Source organism: Enhydra lutris, unplaced genomic scaffold (genome assembly GCF_002288905.1).
Source record: "Enhydra lutris kenyoni isolate GAN:26980312 unplaced genomic scaffold, ASM228890v2 scaffoldscaffold9, whole genome shotgun sequence".
Classification (NCBI taxonomy): Eukaryota; Metazoa; Chordata; class Mammalia; order Carnivora; family Mustelidae; genus Enhydra; species Enhydra lutris.
In genome coordinates, this window is record NW_019154093.1 from 45,634,353 (window position 1) to 45,651,899 (window position 17,547).

Below are 17,547 nucleotides of genomic sequence, written 5' to 3' on the forward strand. Positions count from 1 at the left end.
TGTCCTTCGAGAATACTTCTCGTCCCTCTGCCTTCTCACATTCCTCAGAAAGTTAGAAACATAGTCCCGTCCTCTGATAGTGAACCCCCAGGCAGTGACTCTGATTTACAGCATGTGGCTTAAATGCTTGTTTTTAACTCCCTGGGGATATCGGCCGCTAAGCCCTTTCCTCAAATACACCATCTCTTTCTTTCTGCCTGATTTCTTTCTCCTTCTCGAGCTGGGATTTGGGGCGGATTCCGTCTGCAGACTGCAATGGGACAGTCCAGCACGCCGCCCCGACAGCTGTCTGTTCTTTCCTCAGTTCCGCGGATTCCTATTTTGCAGCTTTAGAGATGGCGCATTGAACTTGAGTTTGAAACAAAACTTTTTCCCAGGTGGTGGGCCTGCCGCTCGGATGTTGATGGAGATGCCGCAGCATCCGAGAGTGCGGAGCCCTGGTCTCTCCCCGTCCGGCTCTGGGCTCCTGGCAAAGGGGGCGGAGAAGAGAGAGGAGAGGGCGGGGGTTGGGGGGGCGGAGGTCACCCGCGCTCTCCAGGCTGCGAGCGCCGCGGGGTGCTGAGCGACCGGAGGAGCCCAGCACGCCCGCAGGTTCCAGCTGGGAGAGCGCGCGGAGGGACGCGCCGCTGGGCCCAGCAGAGCCCGAGCGGGAGCGGGGGCGCGGCGCTGCGCTGCGCGGGAGGAGCCCGCGTTGGCGGCGGAGCGGAGCCCGGAGCCCGGAGCACGATGGCACTCGGAACGGGGCGCCCTTCTCCCCGGAGAGCCCTACCGGCGGCCGGGGATGCCAAGGTAACCAGCCCTCCAGCGGCTGCTTTCCCACGGGTCGGCCTCGGGATGCTCCACCCCACCGAGGTGGAACCTCGCCCGGCTGCACTGGAGGGCACCTTAGTCTGAGCTTGGCAAGTTTGGACCAGATGCCCGAGCGGCGGAGCTAGTTCTGCCGACCCGAACTGATTCTGAGCTGCGCGCGTAGGGAGCGTGTAGAAAGGCTTCCCGGGGAGGGAATGGGACCACGGAGAGATCCCTGCCCGTCCGGTGGTTTCCGGCCGGGGACTCTGGGAGTCCCGCACCCGGGCCAGAGCAGGCATTTGGCGCCCCCCAGAGAGGGAGGGAAACCGACCCCAGGGCGTTTGAGCAATAGTAGAAAGTTTCAGCAAGTTAGGTTTGGGGGAAGGATGTTGCAAGCAGAGGCTTAGAGGGGCCATGGGACAGTAAGGGCGAACTCTGAGCTCTAAGACCCGGAGCAGGAGCCGTCCTCGCGCAGGCCGGGCGGCTCCACTCCGGCCCGGCCCAAGAAAGGCTGTCTCGGTAATTCCCAGCCTCCCGGAAAGCTGCTCCGGGGAAACCTCCATCGAATTAGCTCGAGGCGTGTGGCTGTGGTCGTGGGTATGCAGGGTCTATGACTCAGGCCTCGACACACCACGGAAAGAACGATAAACGTGTGAGACGTTGCTACCCTGCAGCTGTGACTTGGTTAACAGCATATGGGCAGATGTCTCGGGGAGCGCGACGAACTGCCTCCTTACTTATCGTGAGCCGGGATTTCTGCACCGGTGCTCGCTGGACCAGAGACGCTTCTTAGAGACTCACCCCTCGACCTTCCATGGGTCCCACTTGCGTGTGGTTTGCTGAAATTTGATCTAAATCGAACGGTTTTAGAACGTATTGAGAGAAGCCCCGTTTAACATCAGTGAGCTTGCTGGTCCACTCTGTCCTCTTGAAGAAGATTGTCTCATCTTCCTGACAAACAGGTGGCTCACTTAAAGAATAATCTGCAGTTTGGGGACAAAGCCCATCCAAGAAAAAAGCAGAAACTCTAAATGTCACCTCGTTATTTAAATAGACGAATACGCTTTTAAAAAACTTCATGGGGTTTAAATCGAATCTTGGTAGAGATTTTGTCAACTTTACAAGTTTTAAGGTGCCTGTGAGGCGTCAGGGGGAGGTATTGGGGGTACCCATTTGCAGAGGGGCCACAGAGTGAACCGAAGGGGTCTCAATTTTGGCAGCTTCTTTGCCTTGGAAGTGAAATGTGGAAAGGCAGGCAGATGTGTGCTGCTGTGGTATGATGCAACCTTGCTTATGATAGGCCAGATACATCTGAGTCCCACCACGGGGTGCTGGGGCGCGTCAGTCTTAAAAGCCAGATGAGCAGTTTATGCTGTCCTCACACTTCCTCTGTCTTTATGCTACAGATGTCCGGACTGCAAGCCTGCACTGTGCTGAGAGAGAGATGACTTGAGTGGCCAGCATCTTTTTTTTTTTTTTTTTAAGCTCCACAACAATGTCTATGAACAATTCCAAACAGCCAGTATCTCCTGCAGCTGGGCTCCTTTCCAATACAACTTGCCAGACGGACAACCGGTTTTCGGTATTTTTTTCAATCATCTTCATGACAGTGGGAATTTTATCAAACAGCCTTGCCATTGCTATTCTCATGAAGGCCTATCAGAGATTTAGACAGAAGTCCAAGGCATCGTTTCTACTTTTGGCCAGTGCCCTGGTAATCACAGACTTCTTTGGCCACCTCATCAATGGAGCTATAGCAGTCTTTGTGTATGCTTCTGATAAAGACTGGATCCGCTTTGACCAGTCGAACATCCTTTGCAGTATTTTTGGTATCTGCATGGTATTCTCTGGTCTATGTCCTCTTTTTCTAGGCAGTGTGATGGCCATTGAGCGATGTATTGGAGTCACCAAGCCAATATTTCATTCTACGAAAATCACATCCAAACATGTGAAAATGATGTTGAGTGGAGTGTGCTTGTTTGCTGTTTTCATAGCTTTGCTACCCATCCTTGGGCATCGAAACTATAAAATTCAAGCATCGAGGACCTGGTGTTTCTACAAAACAGAGCACATCAAAGACTGGGAAGATAGGTTTTACCTTCTACTCTTTTCTTTTCTGGGGCTCTTAGCCCTTGGCGTTTCATTCTTGTGCAATGCCATCACAGGAATTACACTTTTAAGAGTTAAATTTAAAAGTCAGCAGCACCGACAAGGCAGGTCTCATCATTTTGAAATGGTCATCCAGCTCCTGGCTATTATGTGTGTCTCCTGCATTTGCTGGAGTCCATTTCTGGTAAGAGCCTAACATTTTGACAATTTCTGCTTTCTTTTGTTTTTCCCTGTTGAATATGAGGTTTGTTGTTTTTTTCAAAGTTGTGGTCTTGAGGCAGCACTGTTCAATCTTTTAAATGCTGGAGTTTATTCCTACTCAAAACTTACTTTAACACCCAGCTCTGGCTCAGGATTAAGCTATTTATGGTACCCATGGTTATTTTCCTACAAGTCCTGAGTTGAAAGAAATGTCTTGCTAAACAATTCTAACTATAGTGTAACCTGCTTGCAGAGGAGGATAAAGTAATTTTAACAGAGCAACATAGTTTTAATATACTTAATAGGATTAGTGTCAAAATGTGAAAAAAACTGGCCAACTATAATACAGTATTGTAATGGACTCAACTTAAGTCTTAGTAGAAGAAAGTCACACAGACTTTTAATTTATCTAAAAGGCATATTAGCTCCTGGGTTCTTGTAAACACACAGGACTAGGTCTTGGCTTACAAAGGGAGGTGATGAGTTGAGATAGTTGGATAGTTGAGGTGAACTCTATGGATAGGTTAGGTGAAGAAATCACTAGTTCACCAACCCAAGAACAATGCTCATAGTTCAGGGAGAGGTGTGATTGGTAGGAAAACCAGGGATCATTCCCTTATCATTCCATTCCTTTAAGGAAAAAAAATTTTTAAATGTAGCCAGTAGCTATGTTTGATTTTTATTTGGAAATGAAAACTAAGGTTAAGGAATTAACAACAAACATCAGTCATTTATAGTATCTTCTAGATGGAAGAAAAAAATACATATGATTTTTAAGTATGGCCATAACTCCCTTCATCATTTTACTTTATGATGGGAAGAGTAACAACATGCCATGAATTCGAAAAAGAATCCTCCGTACACAGCTAGTGATGGCAGTAAAGATGATTTTCATTCCTTTTTCGGTAATGGTGAACAAATAGGCTAGAGATAGTAATACAGGGGAGCCACAGGTAGGGGAGATGAAGGTAGATGGAATGCACCCTTGCCTGGTCCTATAAAGGTGCTTGTTACTGATGCAGTTTTCCCAAACCCCTAGCAGGCCCATGTCTAAACATTGTTGCTAGTGGAGTTTTAATAAACAATCTTGATGATCCTGATGCACAAGAAAGTTTGTGAGACCTGCTGTTGCAGACAGATCCCCTGACAGCTGATTTTATTTTACAAAAGGATTTCTGCTTTTTGAAGATTTCTTTATTTATATTATGTCCTCACAGTCTCAGTTTAGCTTACTTGAATTGTCTCGAATTGGTCCTCGGAGCCCAAGCCCAGGGAGGCTAGGTTGGGTCTGTCAGTGGTAAGTCAACCTTTTGAGACCTGCCTGTTATCATTTTAGTAGGCCTGAGGTGAAACCAAGCCAGGATTTGATCTGTGCTCATAGTCTAGTTATTTGAACCTGAAGCAGAGAACAGTTCTGTCAATACTTGGAATCACTTCAGCGTTCATTCTTGAAGTTTTATTTATGCCACCTTACAAAGGGAATTCCCTTCAAAGGAGACTCCTTTTTTCCCCTTAAACTTTGAAATAGAGTAGCTTTTCCAAAATCAGAAGTGAGTGTGAGTAGCACTGAAATTAATTGGGGGTTGGAAAGAGAATATGAGGAAGGTGAGGAAAGAGGTACCTGAAAATAGTTAAAGAAACATTTTAAATGAAAGTCGTAGCTCTGGAGAGAACCTGAAAACAATGGGATACGGTGTGCAAGGAGAGACAGGTGGTCAGGGCAACCAAGGTGATCACTGGTGCTTTTGTTTCTGTTTGTTCTCAGTCACCTTTAAAATTCTGCTTAGTTATGGCTTTTGACTGAGAGAGAGGAGTGACAGATAGGTTGACTGCTGTGAGACTGTGGAAGGTAGCAAGATTTCATGCTCATCATGGATATTTTGAATTTATGTTTTTCTCTAATTTCTCTTCCTGAATTTTTGGTTTCCTTCACTGTTGAAATAGATATTACAATTTAGTTCCTATTTTGAACATATTTCTACTGGGAGCACAGTTTTATTTTTGTGCAACATTTTCCAGGTCTATGTTCTGTTTATGAATTATCAACACACCTATGACACCAGTGGATCAATATTTCTAAAATGCCTCTTAGCGTAAGAATTATTTCTCTGTTAGATGCATAATGGATATGCCACCAACACTTGCTGATGGATTGATATTTTATTTGAAGCATTCTTTGCATTCTTGGTTTCTCTTGTGAAGACTTAGGTCTTTATAGCAAATTCTGACTAAGAGATTCATAACTTCTGTGGTCCGGACACACGTGCCTTTGGCATTAGGGTAAGGCCACCAGTCAGCTCTAAATGGAACCCTAGTTAAAAAAAAAAAAAACACTCAGGTTTGGGAATGCCAAATAACACCCAGTGCTAGCATCTCATTTGAAATATTTCTCCATTTTTTCCTTAAATGCTTAGGAAAAATTGCATGGGTGTTAATGACTGAGCCATCACTCTCCACCCTGTATTTTTAAAAAACCAAGAAGTTTTAAAAATATCTCTGAAATCAAGCTTCTGGATTCCCATAGTTGTCCTATAATATTGATAGCTTCCCCCAATGCCCTACTTTACATCATGTGCCTTCTTTCTTTGATTGATGAATATAAATTGTTGGATTTATGATCTGGTTGAACACTTGTGCCCGATTTTTGACCTATTTTCACTGTCAGTTTCAAGCCTCAAACTGGAACAAAGTTACAGGCGCACCACTAAATGGAACAGACAAATAATGCAGATGACAGCGGTTGTGCTTGTTAAGATTCATTGTGTTGAAACTTGGCGATTGTGGCATAATTTCTAAAACTATTTAAATTTGTAGCTGATGACAAAGGGAGTGCTTTATTAATTTCGATGATCTAGTTCAACCAATACACAGGTGAGATGATCATGTTGTTTGAGTTTTCTCTTCCTCTATTTAGTAGACTTTGTTTTTTCTTGAGTAGTTTTAGGTTTACAGGGAAATGAGTGACAAGCACAGATTTTACATTTACATTTACATTCTCTCATGTGCCCCCTGACCTCTTTGTTACCCTTCCTTATTAGTAAGTCCTCTGGTGTGGTACATTTAGCACAATTCATGCCCCATTCTTACTGACTGAAGTCTGTAGTGTTTTTCCATAATGTTGTACATTGTGTGAGCTTGGATAAATTAATATGGACATGTGTCCATCATTGGAGTATCATACAGAATAATTTCGTTGCCCTAAAATCCCCTGTAGTGTTTTTTAAAAATTTTTAAAATATAATGTATTATTTTTCCAAAGGAGGAAGTGTGTGTTTTCAGGAATTAAGATTTAGAAATGTAGTACAAATATAATATTAATTCAAACTATAGCTCAATAAAATTTAAACTTTTACAATATCTGGATTTTATAGTTTTAAACCTGGGGACTCATATAAATTCATTCAATTATAATCCCAACTGAAAAATACAGGAAACTACAAGGGTCACTGACTAGTTTACAATTTCATTTAGCAACAGATTAATACAATAATATTTAAGAGACAAATGGCAACTATACAATTGTCTTCTGTGTATCCTAAGTGAGTCCCCATTCCTTAATAAGTAAATCTTGAAGACATTCTTTTGATGTTTCTAGGGTGAGGGGAAAAAAGCCCATTTATCAGCCCTTCAAGAAACATTTTCTTGATATTATTTTTGTTTTTATACAAATAATTATTCTTTTTAATGTTCCGTTCTAGAATACGTAACCCTGAAAGAAACTTATTATTATTGCTATGCTTATTTCATCAGTTTAGCAGAGCGATAAATAGTTGTTGACTGGTTGACTGTAACTTAAGTAGTATGAATGTCCAGAGATTGCAAATGATTGACCAGAATGTGGATTCTCGGTTTTGTAGGTAAGAGTTAATTAGGCAAATGCTGAAACCAAATGGTAATTTTTAATCTGTTCCCTAAGTCAGCACCTGTAGACACTATTAAACTTCAGCAATCTTTTACTAGAAGGACATACATTTGTTCACTTTTACTTCAGGGGCAGAGGATAATTTTGATTTGGGAAAAGAAGAGTAAAGCCTATGAAAAGTAAATAGATTTCTTATATAGATGAGTTTATCCAAGAAATGTGTTCCCTTGCATATATAAAATTTGAACTTGATTTTTTTTAAGATTATTTACTCCTAATGCTAGTGTTTCTAGCCAGTGTAGTTAAACATTTAGTCACTAAGATGTTTGTCAGCGATAATTAAAAATGTTGGGTAGCCGATTGAAGTTCGACCGAATTACTACAGGTATTGGCATCAAAATGAACAGGTCTTAGAGGGCTTATGGCAAATGATGAGAGCCTTGCTCTTGGGGAATTTACCCTCCTAAAGGAAGCTGCCTTGACCATGGCTCCCCCCTTTTGGTCACTCTGTGTGCAGTGATGGGTAGATGTGGGGATACAAAGTCTCTTTCCTTAGCACAGTCTATCAGAAGTCCAGTCATTTATACATTACCAAAATATAAACTATATTACAGATAGGTGTGATCTGATGAACATATTGAGCTACATACAGACCTTTGGAGTTGAATTCCTTTGCATTTATTATCTCACTCCATGAAAGTGTATGGTGTAAGATTGGTTCAGCAAACGTCAGTCAATTAAAAGAGACATTGCTAAGTTGAGAATTTTCGTAAAATTCTGTTGCTTTAGATGTGTATAGTGGTTGGAATACTTTTGGTATTTTAAGTTAATTTACTCTTGGCAAAACAAGATTTCCTGTTTTTAAGGCAAAAGAGTTATAAAAATGCCCAAAGATACCATAGACATTGGGAGGGCACTTAAAAACATTGCTTGAATGATTCAAAAGTAAATGAATCAGAAACATGTGGATTAGATTTATACCCTCTTGGATATAGAAATCTTCTGGCTTAATGTGTCTTGAGGTTTTTATTAAGCTCCAAAACATTTAAAGAACAATTCAAGATTGTTAATGTGCCCAGAATCTCTCAAGGTTGCCAGTTTTAACTTTGTTTAGTTTTTCTTACTTACTTATTTGACAGAGAGAGAGAGAGAGAGAGAGAGAGTGAGCACACAAGCAGGCGGAGCAGCACAGGGAGAGGGAGAAGCAGGCTTCTCACTGAGCAGGGAGCCTAATGCGGGGTTTGATCCCAGGACCCCAGGATTATGACACGAGCTGAAGGCAGATACTTAACTAACTGAGCCATCCAGGCGCTCCAACTTTGTTTAGCCTTATCCTTACAGGAGGTATATAAAATAACTTCCATTGTATTTGCTTTGGAAGGCATTTCTCGCCACACCAAATTTTACCTGGTACATCAATGCCATTTTTCTATATTTAGAGAAGACTTCACCCAATAGGAGAAAACGATCTTTTCACATTTGCAAGTATTACTTTTCAAAGCTTGTGTAAACCTGTCTTTCTGTCCATCCTCTCCTGAGTGTAAAGATGGTAATGCCACAGAAGAGTGGGTACAATTGTGGTTTCATACAGAGAGGGAGGCTGTTTTTTCTCACTCCTCCTGATGGTAGAACACCACCATGGAGTAGCTGTAGTGTGATGATGAGGAGACAGAGTCAATTGAGTAACATAAAAGGATTTATTTTAGATTTTGTGCACAGTTCCAAATCTAGCCTTCTCTTTAAGATGCTGTAATTATTCAAGTACAGGCAGGGAGATAGGGTCCTATCCCAACCACCTCTTGGCTATAACAGGGAGTGACTCTAAGCCAATTTTTTTACCTCTGTGAACTGATTATAATAATATGACTTACCTAAAAGTACTATCAGAAAAAGTGATCTGACCTCCCTACATCTCATAATACAGTAGGTGGCCAGTAGTAAATCTAAAATCCAAAATCCTCAAAAAGTCTATTGCTTTTACCACTACCCATCATCTCAATTAGAAAATCTGTCATCTGTGTTTAGTCAGATGTTTACCGTGTCCTCCTCTATTAAGAAGGTTTGGTTGCTGTGGAAAGGAGCAGAGGGAGCTTGAAGCTTCAGAAAAGTTTTCTTGGACATTTCCACCTGAAGTTTCGAGTTACCCTTCCTTATTTCACTGTCTCGCCAGTAATAAAGATGTTGTCTGCAGATCTGCATAATTTGAATTCAAATACTCCAATATTTTATGATGATAATCATTCATAAGGTATTAATCTATAAATTACTGGGATCAGGTTAAAATTAGCTCCCATTTATTGAGACTGTTACATATACTGCGCTATGCTTGGGTTGTGAGTAGTTCCAAGGAGTGAGATAAAGCTCTTCCCTCAAAGAGCTTGTAACTTAGTGGAAGTGAAAGGCATACCCTGTCTGAGAGCTAAGAAGAATCCTGTTTATTCCACCTCCTGGCTCTGTGACAATAACCACTCTGTGCCTGTCTGTTCATATGTAAGATGAGTATTGTAATGTTTCATTGGGTTGTTGGGAGGACTAAATAAATTCATATATGTAAGTTAAAATAGTGCCTGACGTAGTATCGTATGTGTCAGTGATTATACATTATCATCTTTGTCGCTGTTACTATTAAATATTACTGCAGCCAGACAATACCTTTGTCAATGAGACAATTGAAGGCACTTTTTAATTAGTTATTAAAGGAGTAATGGATGTTCTAGTAGATGGCAGTCCCTTCTGATTTGGTGGCCCACAATTATTACTTGTCTATAGGTTTGACAAATATTTATTGAGCACCCTACTATTGTGCAAGGCAGTGTTTTAGATACTGCAGTAACAATCACTGATTTAAGTGTTCACAATATCTATGCTGTAAGAAACGATACTCCTAGAAGACAAGGGAAGGCATGTGTAGGAAATTGAAATACGAAGATATTTGATTACATTTATGTTATAAGAGAATAACAGGTATTCTTTTGTGAATATATGTGGATGAGATGACTTTTGATAACATAAAAGTAAAAATTTCTGTAGTACATTATTTAGGAGGAAAAATTACTGGAAATAAATGGGATCCTAAGTGAAGTAATGTAAAAACCAAGGAGTAAAGAGATAATAATGTATATAATTCCTAGAGATACAAAAATGTACGAATAAGAAACTTAGTATTTAGGACAGACTTTTACCGTATTAGAACACAGCAGGTCATGATAAATTAATATTAAAAGCTAGGAGAATTTTCAAATAATGACACATGAGTAGCAGAAAATTAAATCATAAGATAAGATAATTTAATAATTCAAATCAGTATTTTGTACTGTCTATTGGTAAGAAAAGTGACTCAGGATATAGAACAGAAATAAATGTGGGTGAAATGAAGCATTACAAGAACCACCAAGTCTTTCCAAGAATTTATTTAAGAAAGTGCTGGAAAGGACTGAAAATAGAGAAAAACAGATTACCATAAACATTGATAATAGAAATGAAGAAAATAAAATCACTTACGCTTAGATGTACTTGCTAATTTACTCATTGATTTACTCATTTGGCAGACTTCTGCTGGGTAGAACATTCGGTGTCTCTCTAGGTGGACAGTGAAGCAGAGACAGAGTCTTGACCTGGGAAAATATTCCTGAGGCCCCTTCTAGCAATCATCCTTTTAGCTTCTTCATTTTATCCATGGTCTTCACACTCCTCTCCAACCCCTAATTCATACTCTTCCTTCTCTTTCTACTTTTATTTTTTAAACTTTAATTTTTTAAAAAATTTTTGAGAGAAGGAGAGAGAAGAGGAGGTCAGAGGGAGAGGAAAAGAAAGACTTTTAAGTGAGCTCCATCTCACAACCCTGAGATCATAGCTTGAGCCGAATTTACGAGTGGATGCTTAACCAACTGAGCCATCCAGGTGCCCCTCTCTTTCCACTTTTAATGTGGAATAAATATAACTGTTTGCATATTTTGGCCTTGTCTGGGAGCAGGGCAAAGTGTTAATTGCTGTATGAATTTCTTTAGTAAATAGTGGAGGAAAACAAGGAAAATAAAACCCACAGGAATGCCCAGGAAGGACTGGGAGACATCCAGGAGTGGAGAGCAGGGAGGAGCAGGGACAAGGCAAGGACGGAAGTGGAAAGCAGGAAGCCAGGTGTAGGAGTAGCACGTGAGGAGAGAGACACTCCTGTGTCCTAGGAACTCCACTGGAAAGGAAGGCCTCTCTTTATTTCCATAGGTATCTTTTCCTTACTAAGGAACATTAAATTTGTGTATCCTGTCCTCTCGATCTACTTTAAAAAATGCAATGTTTTCTCTAAGTAGAAAATTGTATTGTAAAAAAGATACAGTAAACTACACATTCAAATTAGGAAAAATATCTTCCAAATCCCACTCTCTGGAGATTACCACTATTAGCATTCTGAGTGCATACTTTTACTCATCTGATAGGGAAAATATATTGGTTTAATTTCTTTGATTAATAGAATAAACTTTCTTTTTCTTATATAATTGGGCATTATCTTCTTTTTTTGTGAATATGTAGGTTTCTGTAAATGATTTTCAAGAACTCTTTGGATAACAAAGAACAGATAATGCTAATATATAAAAACAGCTATAAAATCAGTTGTTATAAAAGCAATTGTTTTTCCATGTTCATTGTTAGCCTTTTTATTTAGTATTTTAATTTATAAAAGTAGTGAATGAATCAATAAGTTTTTTTGTAGTTACTGCTTTCATGTTCAAAAATACTTTTCTCAGGCTGAGATGATATTGGTATTTCTCTCTTTTTTCCTAGCACTTTTGCTTTTTCATTTTTTGTATTTATGTTTTTAATACATTTATAGTTTATTTTGTTTGCAAGTTAATAACACGAATTTTCTTTTGAATGGTTAGCTAGCTGGCCCAAAATAGTTTATTGAATGATCTTTCTGTAACTCTTTAAAATTCTACCCTTTGTATGTATGAGATTGTTAAGTGTGTTTGGCTCTTTCTGGACCTTTTTTTTTTTTTTTTTTAAAGATTTTATTTATTTATTTGACAGACAGAGATCACAAGTAGGCAGAGAGGTAGGCAGAGAGAGAGGAGGAAGCAGGCTCCCCACTGAGCAGAGAGACTGATGCGGGTCTGGATCCCAGGACCCTGGGATCATGACCTGAGCCGAAGGCAGAAGCTTTAACCCACTGAGCCATCCAGGCACCTCTCTTTCTGGACCTTTTATTTCACCCTACTGATCTGTCTTTAACTTTATGTACAACTACCATCTTCTTCACATTTTATTTAGACGTGCATTCAGTCTGTCAGTTACAATGTAGAGTGTTCCCTTTCATGACCATGCTTTCCCATAATTGAAATCATTTTTTGAGTAATAATTTATTTTTATTGTGACAAAATTCACACAACATAAAATTCGTGATTTAACCATTTTAAAGGGTACAATTCCATGACGCTTTTTACATTCAAAATGTTGTGTAACCATCACCACTATCTTGTCTAGAACATTTTCATCATCCTAAAAGGAAACCCCACACTCATTAAGCAATCATCCCCCATTCCCTGCTTCCCACTCCCTGAGGTCCCTGGCAACCACTAGTCTCTTGTCTTCATGGATTTGCTTATGTTGGATATTTCATATAAATGGAATCTTAAAATATGTGGCCTTTTGTGTTTGGCTTCTTTCACTTAGCATAATGTTTTCAAGGTTCATGTATGTAGTGGTATGTATCCATACATCATTCTTTTTTTTGTAGTTGAATAATATTCATTTCTATGGATACAGCTCATTTTGTTTATATACTCATTAGTTGATGGACATTTGGGTTGTTTCCACCTTTGGCTATTGTGAAAAGTGCTGTTATGAACATTTGTATACAAGGTTTTGTTTGAACACTGTTTTCAGTTCTTGTGGGTGTATAACTAGGAGTGAAGTTTGCTGGGTCACATAGTAATATTATGTTTAGCTTTTTGTGGTAACACCAATCTGCTTTCCATGATGGCTGCACCATTATACCTTCCAATCAGCAATGTATGAGGGTTCCAATATCTCTTTATTTTTGCCAACACTTGTTATTTTCTTCTGGAACATTTTTCTTGTATTATGGCTGTTTCAGTGGATATCCAGTGGTAGTTCATTATAGTTTTGATTTGCATTTCCTTTCTGACTAATGATGATGAGCATTTGTGTATTTTGCAGGGAAGTCTTTTGTGCATATTTTTATATCTAAAAAAGTTATATGGGTCTATAATTTCCTTCTTTTATTGTATTCTGCTTTTAATATTAGAATTGTGCTAGTTTAAAAAAACAAATGGGAAATTCTATCTCTATGTACTTCAATAATTTAAATAATGTGGATGTGAGCTGTTTTGTGATGATTTGGCATCATTTCAGTGTTTTTTGATAGAGTTTTAGAGTTTTTTTTTCTTTCTTTCAAGATTTTATTTATATTCAAGTTAGTTCACATATAGTGCAGTATTAGTTTCAGGAGTAGAATTTAGTGATTCATCAGTTGCATTTAACACCCAGTGCTCATTCCATCAAGTGCCCTCCTTAATACCCATCATCTAATTACCCCACCCCCCATACAATTCCCCTCCAGCAACCCCCAGTTTGTTCCTTATATTTAAGAGTCTCTTATGGTTTGCCTCTCTCTCTGTCTTTATCTTATTTGATTTTTCCTTCCTTTCCCCTATGTTCGTCTGTTTTGTTTCTTAAATTCCACAAATGAGTGAAATCATATGGTGTCTGTCTTTCTCTGACATATTTTGCTTAGTGTGATATACTCTAGTTCCACCCATGTCATTGGAAATGGCAAGATTTCATTCTTTTTGATTGTTGGCTAATATTCCACCATATATTCCATTATATATATGCACACCACATCTTCTTTATCCATTCATCAGTTGAGGGGTATTTGGGCTCTTTCCATGTTTTGGCTATTGTGGATAGTGCTGCTATAAACATTGGGGTACATGTGCCTCAGAGTTTTATTTTCTGATTTTTGGCTTGAGTTTTCTACTTTGTCTTGAGCCAACATTGATATTTTAGTATAATTTAGCCAATTTCATTGAGAGTATGAATTTAGTATCACATTTTTGTACTGAGAATTTATAATTGAAGATATTATTACTTATTAATTTATATTTATCATGCATATAAAATTAAGTATACATTTATATCTGTTTATTTTATCAATATTTTTATAATATTTGCATTTTTTTCTTTTTAAATTAAGATTTTTAGAGGGCTGTCTGGTTTAACCCACCGAGCCACCCAGGTGCCCCGAGAGCTGTCTGGTTTAATAGTTTAAAAATTTCTTATACCAACTTGTAAATCTTAATGTTTTCAAATTAGTTAACTTCTTACTATAAGATTCTTTAAATGCTTCTTGGTCATTTGAAAACAATCTGTGTTCTTTTTCTTTCAGTGATAAAATTCAATACATAGGTATTGAATCAAGATTATTATTTATAAAATTCTATTTTCTTATTTTTCTTAAGATAAGCAATTATTATTACAGTAAGAGCAATAGACTTTTTGAATATTCTGGATTCCATTGTGCATTTACTATTATCGATGCAGTCTAAGGAACTTTTAGTGCCATTCTTATGATTAGAATACAGTATCATCATAACATTCAAATAAAATGGGTAGAATTTTTTTTCCCCTCTCTGTCATACTCCCATACCTCTTGGTTGGGCTCCAGAATTCTGACATTGAAAAAAAAAATGTGAGAAGTACATTTTCTTCTTATATTTGGCTACTAGTATTTTGATAGCAGCTTTAGTTTTGCTGATACAGGAAGTATGAAGTTAAACCAGAAGGGAATGGAAGAACATGGTTAAATTTGCAGCTCAGAAAGCAGATTGATTCTGATTAGTTCTAGGAATTTGCTCCTGACAACCCTGGTCATCAGCATCTATAATTGGGCTATCCTTCATCCAATTCTGCTTGAGGTTTCCATTTAGAATTGGCCAACACCTGTGCACCAGGAAGAAACTTCGGAGAATGTTCCAGCAACCTAGCATGCTCTCTGGGTCTGTTGACACTACAGATGCATTCTTTGGAGAAAAGCTGGACTAGAACTGCATATAGAAAGAAAGAACTGTGTGAATGCCTTCTTACTCCTTGTTTCCTAACATAAAAGTTTGTTTCCAAATTGCAACACAAAAGTAGCAGCAGATATGTTTATCATTATGCTTTGTTCATTGGGTACATGGAGAATTAGTTTCTGATATAGTTTAACCTTTATGTGCTTTTATAACTACATATTTTTGCCACAGACACTTGCAGTATTTCTCTCGTACACTATTTCTGAATTGAAAAACTACCTGAAATACTGAAAAAATTTTTAAAGTTCCAGAGTCTTTTTTTTTTTTTAAAGATTTTATTTTTATTTATTTGACAGACAGAGATCACAAGTAGGCAGAGAGGCAGGCAGAGAGAGAGGAGGAAGCAGGCTCCCCACTGAGCAGAGAGCCTGATGCGGGTCTGGATCCCAGGACCCTGGGATCATGACCTGAGCCGAAGGCCAGAGGCTTTAACCCACGGAGCCACCCAGGCGCCCCAGTTCCAGACTCTTAATAAACTTTGATAGTGTGAGGGGGTTTTGAAATGATTCTAAGTGTGTGGTGATTCTTTTCTCTCCTGAAAAGTCCAAAGATAGCTAAGGCAGACTGTTTCTCATTTCAAAGGAGTATGAAGAATTGCTGAGAAAAGACAAAAGAAGAAACATACCAAGCAGTTCTAAATGCATGGCAGTTGGAAGACATCTTAGTTATTTTAGTTCATCCCTCAAAGCTTATAGCAGGCTGATCTGTGGATACAGGTGCTGAAGCCAGTTTGCTAAATGCTCTCCTGGATGTTGGCAAATCCAGTAGTCTCTCTAGGAATAATTTCCTCTGTGTGCTATTGACCTTCTTCTAATTGCATGCTTTAGGTTTATCTGTATAAGCTAAACGATAGTAATACAAAGCCATTCTGCTTATTTAGATAGTTTCAGATTGATGTGGATTTCCACACGGTCCATTTAGCACACCATTTATATTTGGCTGGAAAGATGAATGGATAAACTCTTTTACCTATATTGGCGCCCTTGCCTCTAACACCTCCCCGCCCCCCTGCCATGTATGAATTAACTTTAGGATGTAAGCCACATTGTTGGTGCTATCCTTCTTTTGAATTTCTTGGTTTGTTTTATATGGTTGCCAAAATCTCAAGTTCAAACTTGCCTGACTCGCGCAGAGATTATTTATCTGCAGAAGAGTATAAAAAGACAACCAAGCAGTCAATTAAAAATCATGCCTCACAGTGGAATTCTGAGGGATGCCCTGTGTATTCAGGTACTGAGCAAAATAATAGAACCCAAAGAGTCCTGAGGAATTTCTGCTCCCCTCCCTTCCCTACCCCTTCCCTGGTCAGGCCAAAACACTAAAAAATGTTTTAGCTTGAAAGTGGGAGATCTCTACTTTGGAACTACCTTCATTTTTCCTGTCTACTGAAGGCCCCTCTTTGTGGTGGATGGAGGAACAAATGCAGCCTTAGGCCTTCCTGCTCAGTGACAGACCTACTATCCCACCCAGCCTGAGGAGGGGAGGAGGGATGAATATGCTGTGGCTTTAGTAATAGGTACATACTGTTCATTGAATAATGTTTTATAATTAAAGTCAGAATGCTCATATACAAAGGCTAATTGAGTAACTGAGTATTTTTCCTTTCAAACTGGCTTGAAGAAAGGCTGTTTCATAAAAAAACTGCCAAAGTTACATAGTTTAGCATGAATGAAGTGTAGTCAAATGTGTGTGTGCCTGGTGGCTAAAATGATCTCTGTAGGAATATGTTACTGTAGCACATTACACTGATTCAAATCTGATTTTCTTTTTATTAGAGGAATTATAATTCTGAAATTCATTGTTTTGTTTACATTTGTAATAATTTTCCCCATGAGACCCATTCTGATTATTCTAGTCCACATTTGTCTCTCTTTCTATGGATAAAATACAGCATCTAATTCTATATAATCATAAAATTCCCACTGTTTGCTTTGTGATTATCTAATCTCTTAACTGGATAGGGAGCTCATTAGTGACAGAGTCAATGTCATGTGTTTCTGCTCTGTTTCCTGTGATGTCTGGTATACTTCTTGGAAAGGCTCAAGGAAAATGCAGCTCATCTCTAGAATTCTTTAGTCACAAATGAAATTACTGATGAAACAACATCTTTATAGCTATGGTTATTAAATACATACCAATGTCACATAAGGATTTCATTTTTTAAATGTTATTTAAAAAAAGAGTTAAGTTTTGGAAATATAATTATACAACTCTAATTGTGATGATCATTTTATTTCATTTTATTTAAAAAATATTTGATTTATTTATTTGGCACAGAGATAGAGAGAGAGCTCAAGTAAGCAGAGTGGCAGGCAGAAGGAGAGAGAGAGAAGCAGGCTCCCTGCTGAGCAGGGAGCCCATGCAGGGCTCGATCCCAGGACCCTGGAATCATGATCCGAGCCCAAGGCAGCTGCTTAGCCAACTGAGCCACTCACGATGATCATTTTAAATGTAAAGTTCATTCTTGCTTAGAAATTTTGTTTTGTAGTATAAGGA

At 38.9% G+C, this 17,547-nt stretch overlaps 1 protein-coding gene across 2 annotated transcripts in view; it reads left to right on the plus strand.

The window, feature by feature from the left end:
- The first annotated feature begins 2,197 nt into the window (after nucleotides 1–2,197).
- LOC111143398 (prostaglandin F receptor) overlaps nucleotides 2,198–17,547 on the plus strand; it is a 42,303-nt gene continuing 26,953 nt past the window's right edge. The window contains exons 1-2 of one of the 2 annotated variants that reach the window (XM_022497106.1): nucleotides 2,198–3,082; nucleotides 7,091–7,144. In XM_022497106.1, coding sequence (XP_022352814.1) covers nucleotides 2,285–3,082; nucleotides 7,091–7,144 — 852 coding nt within the window. In that variant the 5' untranslated portion in view covers nucleotides 2,198–2,284. Of the gene's footprint in view, nucleotides 3,083–7,090; nucleotides 7,145–17,547 lie in introns of those variants that run through there. The other variant, XM_022497104.1, reaches the window with a different exon arrangement.